The 8,699-nt window shown below is 55.0% G+C and overlaps 1 protein-coding gene and 1 pseudogene across 1 annotated transcript in view; both read left to right on the forward strand.

Moving 5' to 3' along the window:
* Window positions 1–2,967, forward strand: part of POLR1A (RNA polymerase I subunit A) — a 76,176-nt gene extending 73,209 nt beyond the window's left edge. Inside the window, exons 32-34 of the mRNA XM_060168613.1 lie at window positions 810–927; window positions 1,398–1,562; window positions 1,946–2,967. Coding sequence (XP_060024596.1) covers window positions 810–927; window positions 1,398–1,562; window positions 1,946–2,046 — 384 coding nt within the window. The 3' untranslated portion in view covers window positions 2,047–2,967. The remainder of the gene's footprint in view (window positions 1–809; window positions 928–1,397; window positions 1,563–1,945) is intronic.
* A 5,052-nt stretch (window positions 2,968–8,019) lies between these two features.
* On the forward strand, window positions 8,020–8,467 carry LOC132531660 (small ribosomal subunit protein eS19-like; annotated as a pseudogene).
* The last annotated feature ends 232 nt before the right edge of the window (window positions 8,468–8,699 follow it).

Consider the following 8,699-nt stretch of genomic DNA (forward strand, 5'->3'; position numbering starts at 1 on the left):
CTTCCGAGGTGCTCTCGACCCGTGGGCGCGAGTTTTCCCCACAGAATTCTGAGTTGCCGGGACCAGCTCACTCTTCCCTGGTCCGCGCGCACCAAGCTGGCGAGGCTCTGCGGCCTCACACGCACCCCCCGCCCCGCACAGCTCTGCCCCACTAAGGCCCCTTCTGCCCCGGAGCCTCTCACAGGCTGCTTTCCCGGCGGACGCAGCAGGCAGAGCTCATGCCTCCCGAGAGCCGGCCACTGACAGGCCGAGCTCCGTGTCGTACTCGTGGGATTTGTCCAGATGAGGCCAGGCAGGCCACCAGGGTCTCTGCTGTTGCCTCTGGGGGTGACCTGCCACAGTGCAGAGCCACCGTGGGCCCCCCGGGGCAGCCGACCTGGAGCCCCAGGCCCCTGATAGGGCCCGGCTGACCCCCATGCAGCAGGCCCAGCCCTGCTCCCCATGCCTGGGGGAGGCGTTTGGGTCTCTGCTGAGGAACTTGCCTCGCCTACCAGGGGAAGCCTCTATCCTAGGAAACAGGTCTCTCCATTAAACAGACAAACACCTTTCTTCCTGTTGACTGTAAAGCAGGTACCAAGTCATCCTCTAGCCCTGGTGATGATGAGACAGACCTTGGGGCCCGGCCAGCGTGCTGTTGGCAGCTCTGCCTACACTGTTTCCTTTCGCTAGTCCTGGGCCACCTCGCAACCACTTTGTCATCAGCTGTGCTTGAGTGCCAGCCAAGCGGGGGGGTCGGCCTGGGCGGGGTGTGTCCGCAGGAAGGGGCAGAAGGCCAGGCCCTTCAAACCAACCCCTCCCTCCTCCCCCAGGTCCTGGATTTGCGTCGCCTCTATTCCAATGACATCCATGCCATGGCCAGCACGTACGGCATCGAGGCCGCGCTGCGGGTGATCGAGAAGGAGATCAAGGATGTGTTCGCCGTGTACGGTAAGAGGGGCTGCGGGCGGCGCTCGGGAGGTCCTGGGGTGTCAGTCCAGCTCCGCAGGGAACTGAAGTAGGGGCACGGTGAGCATGGAGCCCATAGGGGATCCTCAGAACCACCGTGGAGAGGGAGTCCCTTGTGGGTCAGTCTTGTCAGTCCCGTCCCCGAGGCCTCCTAGCGTGTTTCTCGTCTGCTGGCCTCTGAGGGAGAGTCTGCTTCCTCATCCTGCCTTCAGGGTTTCAGTTCCCAAGTGCAAACAGTGATTTAGGGTCTTGTGTCCTGCAAGGCTGCTTCCCGTGCTGCTGGATGGAAGTGGTGACCTGGGAGGGAGGGCTGCCCGCCGAGGTCGGGGGTTAGGGAGCTGAGTGAGTAGGTGACGGAGCTGGAGGGGGGGCGCCCTCGTGTCAGGTGATGCGGCTGCCATCGTCCCCTCATCACTGCTTAACCCTCCCTTCGGTTGCCGCCCGTGTGACAGGCATCGCCGTTGACCCCCGCCACCTCTCCCTGGTCGCTGACTACATGTGCTTCGAGGGTGTTTACAAACCGCTGAACCGCTTTGGGATCCGGTCGAACTCCTCCCCACTGCAGCAGATGACGTTTGAGACCAGCTTCCAGTTTCTGAAGCAGGCCACCATGATGGGTCAGTCGTGGGCAGGTGCCCTTGGCCTCCCCTCTCCTGAGTCTGCGCTGGGCAGATGGGCTCGTCCCTTGGGCACCTCTCCACACGCCTCGCACGCAGGGGAGATCTTGGCATCTCACTGTGGGAAGCAGCTGGCAGGGGCGGGCAGCAGATGGGAGAGCTGCCTCTGCCGTTTGGAGAAGAGGGAGAGGGTCTTCCTCTCTTTGAAACGCAGGAGCAGCGCGGCCTCGTTCCCGTCAGACCCTGAGCCTCAGCACCACCCCTCGTGGCCTCGGAGGTGCCCCACCCGCCCAGCCTCAGTGCTGAGCGCCGCCCCCCATCGCCTTCCACCGCCCCCGACTTCTCCCTCAGCCAACTAACGAGCACTCTTGTGTCTCTCCCAGGATCCCACGATGAGCTGAGGTCGCCGTCAGCCTGCCTCGTGGTTGGGAAGGTCGTCAAGGGCGGGACAGGCCTCTTCGAGCTCAAGCAGCCCCTGAGATAGCAGCCCCTGCGCACTGGCCGCCTGGCCTGCCCGTCACAGGAGAGGACCGGGAGACCGGAGTCCCGGGCAGTTCATGGTGACGGTGCAGAGCCCGGCAGTGACTTCGGGGGGTCCAAAAAGCAGCCGGCCTCTGGGCTGGACTGGCTTCACCTGGAAAGTGGCTACATTGCTCATCCCTGCCTCTCCCCATCTCACGATGCACACGAGGTCCACCAAGTCCCCCGAGCCCCTCCGAGGCGGCCGGACCTCCCCCTGTGCTGCAGGAGGCCTTGGAGGTGGAACCCCTGGCCGCCCCCAGGGTAGGGGCGCGAGGTCTCAGTGCTGTGAGCAGCCAGTGACTGCAGGCAGGCTTCCTGCGGGCTCACGACGAGCGGGGGCCCTGCTGCTGCGTGGCCTGCCCCTTCTGGCCGCACCAGCCCCTGGGGACAGAGTTCCCAAAGAGGCCCCCGCTAAGGCTCTTTCTCTGGAACAAGCACAGGATGGTGGAGCTACCCACCCAGCTTCCGTGCCTGGGGCAGAGCCCTGGCCCTGCTGGCATGTGGCTACGTGTCCTTCTGAACCAGATCAGCCCTGAGTCCGGGGCTGGTCTCTTCGGGGCCCCAGCGGCTCACCCCCAGACATAAAACCCTGGATCCCCAGCCGGGCTGTACCGCTTGAGCAAGTTGCCCGGCTGTCTCCCTAGCTCTGCTCTCAAGCCAGCGCTGAGGCCTGCGTCCCTGTGCAGGCTCTGCTCCATCCAGGGTCGTCCGGGCTCCCTTGACCTTTGGTACCAGCAGCAGGCGGCCCTGACATGGACAGAAAAATCAGAGGACTTGTGCCGAGGCTTTGTAAAACCAGACGCTGTTTCTATTTTTGTCTAATGTTATTCCAACTCAGGCTGAGTAATAAACATCACTGGAACTAGCTGTTGGGAGGAAAAAAGTCTAAAAGACTGCAGGCTTTTTGGTTTTGTTCTTTGCTCTTTGGTTTGTGGTTTCTACATCTGTGACTTGAGAGCCTGGGACTGGAATTACTCAGCGCAGTCACATTTCGGATTCCTCTTCCTGTTTTTTTGGCAGAGGACGTGGAGGGAGAGCTCAGCCCTGGCAGCCTCCCACTCTGACCCCTGCCTGGCCCTGTGGTGTCCCCCTTCCACAGCCAGCTTCTGGCCCTGAGGCCAGGAGAGCAGAAGCCAGTGGGAAGGAGGTGGCTATGTGTGTCTGGGCTGGGAAGGGAGGCCTCGCCTGGGGAGAGTCGCCATGCTGCTCCCTCCAAGGTACGTGATGACAGAACCCAGCCTGTGTGTCCTGTGCCCACACTGGAGAAAACCTGGCAGAAACAGGGTTCACCTGGGACTTCCCTAGCAGGCCAGTGGTTAGGACTCTGCGCTTCCACTGCAGGGGGTGCAGGTTTGCTCCCTGGTTGGGGAACTAAGATTCTGCATGCTGCACAGCGCGGCCAAAAAAAAACAAAAACAAAAAGAAGAAATAGGGTTCAACCAGGGCTTGGGTACAGAGGATTATGGACAGCTTCTGAGGGGCGTAGGAAGAAGGGTCAGGATGGAATCCACACCACAGGTGAAGATGTGCTCTCTGGGTGTTAAAGGACCAATTTATAACCTGATCATTTCCACTCCTACTGGACTGTGGGAGAGGGTCTTCAGGAGGTCCCAAGGTGCCCATTGGACAAATAAGCATGTGGTTACCTGGCCCTAGGGCTCGGCGTAAGCACTTGAGCGTCATGGCTCAGCCCCACCTGGGAACTGAGGGTGCAGAGGTGAAGAAGCGAGACCCAGACGTGGGCAGGGCCGATGTGCTTGCTGAAATCAGACCCCTGACCTGCGTTGGGAGGGGGGTGATGGCCCCCTGCCCTTCCTGCCCGACCATCCATGCGTGTCCTGGGCAGCTCCATTCTACGCGTGTTTCCCTCCTGGAGACCTACTCCTGGTTTGTAAGCAGACATTCCAGGCTTGCACATCTTGGCCGACCAGGACTCCCTTTCTCCCCTGTGGGATTTACACGCTCACTTCAGCGCCACTCTTTGTTCAGCAGCCTCTGGGGGGGGGGGTGGCCTCCTTTGCCATTTAAGATGGCATGTCCTTTGGAATATTCTCAGTATTGGAAAGGCTCCTCTCTGAGGGCAAAGTTGATTTTTGGAGAGAGCCACAAGTAGGTCCAAGTCAAATCTGGTGAAGAGAACAGGTCAAGCTGCATGATTTTTTTTTTTTTTAATATTTACCAACTTCATTTCTTTATTATTTTTTTAATTTTTTTATTGTTTTGACTGTGCCACGCGTCTTATGGGATCTTAGTTTCACACCCAGGGATTGCACCCACACCTTCAGCAGTGAAAGCACAGAGTCCTAACCACTGGCCCGCCAAGGAATTCCCCCAAATGATCTTTCTTTTTTTTTTTTTAATCAAGGTGGAATGGATTGTGATTGGTGGGGTTTCCAAACTTCACAGAAGCTACGAGTTCTTGCAGAACCCCAAGGTGCTGGACCAGACACTGCTCCTGGATGTACACTCCCCCCACCCTGTCCCTTCGCGTATCAATTCGTACCTACTTGCTTGCTTCTAACAACCCTTAAATTTTTAAAAAATCTCCCCTCTCTAGGTTCTCATCAAAAACACTACCAGCATTCCCACAGGTACCCCAGTGAGTCTTTGAGACATTTTCTACCTGAATCGAGAGGAAAACCAAGGAATGGATAAAGCCCCCTGTCCCATTCCCAGTCTGTCCCCTTCCCCCAAAATACAGAAGCCACAATACATGTAGGTTCCCCTGGGCCTCCCTGGTCCTTTCAGGGCTGTTACAGGCCATTACTCTGATAAACCACTTCTGGTGAAAATGTGCGTTCCTTCATGTGTGCCCACCCCAGAACTAGGCTGTGGGGTTTTGTTTTTGTGTTTGAACTTTGGTAAAAAATAACATAAAATTTACCATCTTAACCATTTTTAAGTGTGCAGTGCAGTGACATTAAGTAGTTTCATTGTTGCGTAATCATCACAGTTACCTTCATCGCAAAACTAAAACTGTACCCATTCAATGATAACTCCCCATTCCTTCCTCCCACCAGCCCTTGATAACCGCCATCCTACTTTCTGTCTCTGAATTTAACTACTGCCTGCTATAGGTGGCATGATAAGAGTATTTGTCCTTCTGTGATTGGCTTACTTAACATAATAGCCACAATGTTCATCTACGTTGTAGCATGTGTCAGAATTTCCCTCTTTTTAAGGCTAATACTCCATTGTGTGTATGTACCATATTTTGTTTATCCATTTACCTGTCAGTGGACTTTGGGGTTGCCTCCACCTTTTGGCTCTTATGAACGATGCTGCTATGAACATAGGTGTACAAATATCTGTTAAAGTACCTGCTTTCAATTATTTTGGGTTTAGACCCAGAAGTAGAATTGCTGAGTCACACAGCAATTCTATTTTAATGTTTTGAGAGCTGCCATACTATTTTCCACAGTGACTGAACCATTTCACATTCCTACCAACAGTGCACAAGGGTTCTCCACACCCTTGCCAATACTTGTTATTTCCTGTTTTGTTTTATATGTCTTATATACATAATAAAATCCATGATGAAATACCGTATATATATATATATTGGCCATCCCGATGGGTGTGAGGTGGCATTTCATCGTGGATTTGATTTGGGTTGCGGGACCCAATCAGATGCTGGGGCCCTTAGGGGGTCTGCACCTATAGAGAGTTAGGAACCACTTAAGAAGTGTCTCTTTGTTGCTTGCCAACCCTAAAATTTTGAGTTTACGATTGATGTGGGGGCTGTAGGAGTCCAGAGAATGCTCTTGAAATAGGAAAGACCGGTCCTCAAAAGCTGGCTAGGTGACAAGTCGTCCATCAGCGACTTCTCTGTGACTTCACCCCCTCATGAGTGGGTGGCACTGGACCGCAGCATGAGCGAACCAGTTGCCGCTCGTGTTCGGGGCCACGCGGTTCAGGTGATGGTTTTGCTGGACTCTGCAGGTATCCCAAACCTGGTGTGATTTTCTTTCTCCTGCCTCGCTTACATAGGGCTCTTAGTTTGGTCACAAGCGCCGAAATAGCTACAGTCTAAAATTTCAATATTTCTACACCGTCAAGCCCCCTTTTGCCAAAGTCCACTTAGAACAGAGGTCCTCAACTCTGCGCATTGGAAACACCTGGAGAGCTTATAAAACCTGTGATTACAGGACCACTGTCCCAGAGATTCTGATTTAATGAGCCTGGGGCGTGAGTCTAACGTGAGCAGGGTTGAGAATCGCCGACTTAGAATAAGCCCTAAGCTGTGCCGAGTCACAGCCACCCACCGTCCCCTCCTATTAGTGTGTTGACTTCTCGACAAGTGAGTCATGGACACCAGGTTTCTCCACAAAGCTCTTAAGGTCTGATCCCTGTCTTCAGAAAGCAGGAGTGCATGTGTGTGATAAAGTTCTCATGGTGCCAAGAATACAGTGGGGTTCAAAGGATGCCTTGATCAGCTCTACCTGGGGGCTCAGCAAAGAAAGAGGTGGTGATGCTGCTTCCCAGCCCAGCACATCAGGGCAACTGCTTTTTCAACTTACATGTTCCTACCAGCAGGGGACCTGCAGGGACAGGAGGAGGGGACACAACCAGCAAGTGTTTCTAGAAGCAGCTCCAAGAGAAGTTTCCGTTTAAAAAGCTAAGCTTGAATTATTGAATGAGGATCATGCCTCAAGTTCTTTAAGCAGCTCTTCTCTCCTCCCAGGAGAGGTAATCAGGAGCTCCGTTCAGTTGAAAACTCACAGCCATGCTTTGTTCACAGATCCAGGGAAAGGCCAGAACCTAGTCCCAGGGGACAGAGCTGAGCACCTCAGCTCACCAGGGCTGGGCTTGGGTGTCACTGGAGCTGCTCAGCCCTTGAGCAACTGCCCCTCTCCCACCTCCTTCCCTCATCCTGCACCCACCCAATCTTGATGCCCACCAGGCTCTGCCTTCACAGAGCTCATGGTCTAGGGCCCCAAACAGATGAGCCAACAGGAAATTCAGCCCATTGTGACCTGGCCAAAGGTTGAGGAAGCCACCAGGCATCACGTGAACATGCGCCCGCCCACCTCCCCTGCCGTTCCGGGTAGGGCTGTTGCCCACCCAGCTGGCTGTAGCGGGGCTTTGGGGAGAGGGCAGTGTGGGGAGAACAGTGAGTGCGACAGTGAGTGGGGAGGGAGGCACTTGGGTGCCCAGAGGCCAGGAGGGAGGGAAATGAGAAAGAATCAGGAGTCTAGTCATCACCACCCTCCTCATGCACCTGCCCCCATCCAGGCTCCTCCATCTTCCCCCCCCCCGCCCCCACCCCGTGGTTCAGCCTCTAGGCCTTTCTTTGCAAATGGTGGTCAGCCCTGCTCAGAGGTCAGGCGGCCCTGCTGGCTGATGCTTTTTGGACTGGCCGCCCAGCACTGTCATCTCAGGGAGCCAAGCCAGCCCTGGGGCTGTGGCCTCATACGTGACAGTTTCAGACACCACAGGCCTGGGCTCCCCTTCCCTGTCCCGTGGTTCTTGCCTGGAAACGTGAATCTTAAGCCCCGGTTCATTTAACCAGTCAAACCTCAAAAATGTAATTGAGCAGCGCGGCTGCATTTCAGGTAAGAAACTGAGCTATGAAATCAGACTCCTCTTGGAATCTCGGGTCCTCAGCTGACAGTTACTTGGCCTCTGTGTGCCTCAGTTTCCTTATCTGTAAAATAGTGATTAAAATTAAGTAAGTGTTCATTACAGCATACGCAGCTGTCAACGTTTAGCTATATACCGAGTGGTTTTCAAGCAGAGGTGGGGGACAGTTTTGCCCCCTGAACATTTGGCAGTGTCATCCTTGGTCATCACAACTGGGGAGCGGGGGGTGTGCTACTGTCATCTAGTGGGTAGAGGCCAGAGATGCTGCTACAGACCCTACAATACAAGGACAGCCCCTGCCATCAAGAATTGCCCCCTCCTTTCCCCTGGCTGGCAGTGCGGAGGCCCCACGATGCCTGGAGTTACTGTAAAAGACGTGAACCAGCGGGAGCTCGTCAGAGCCCTGGCAGCCTTCCTCAGCAAGTCCGGGAAGCTTGAAAGGCCCTGAATGGGTGGACACTGTCAAGCTGGCCAAACACAAAGAGCTCACGCCCTGTGATCCTACACGCGAGCTGCTCCCACAGCACTGCACCTGTACCTCCGGCGTGGCGCTGGGACAGCTCCAGGACCGAGATCTCTGGGGGGGACGGCAGAGAAAGTGTCCTGCCCAGCCATTTCAGCACAGGCTCCAAAAGTGGGGCCCGCCGGGTCCTCTGAGCCCCAGAGGGGCTGAAGGTGGTGGGAAAGGACCAAGATGGGGGCTGCAAACTCACATGTTCGGGACAGAGAGATCTGGACAGAATCGCTGGACAGGTGGCGGCTGCCAACAAGAAGCATTACAACAAATGACGCTGGGTTAATAAGCTGCCTTATTCATTAAGAAAAAAAAAAAAAAGAATCATCTGGCCCGAAATGTCAGTTGTGCCGGAGTTGAGAAAACCCTGCCACATACACATCTATGGGGGCCGGGGGGGGGGGGAGGGGGGAGGAACATTGTCTCTTTTACAAAATGGAATCATTGAAATTTTAGCCACTCTGAGAGATAAACAACGCCTCTCATTGTTACTTTAATTTGCAATTCCCTATTCATAA

This window comes from Lagenorhynchus albirostris, chromosome 13 (assembly GCF_949774975.1).
Source record: "Lagenorhynchus albirostris chromosome 13, mLagAlb1.1, whole genome shotgun sequence".
NCBI classification, from domain to species: domain Eukaryota; kingdom Metazoa; phylum Chordata; class Mammalia; order Artiodactyla; family Delphinidae; genus Lagenorhynchus; species Lagenorhynchus albirostris.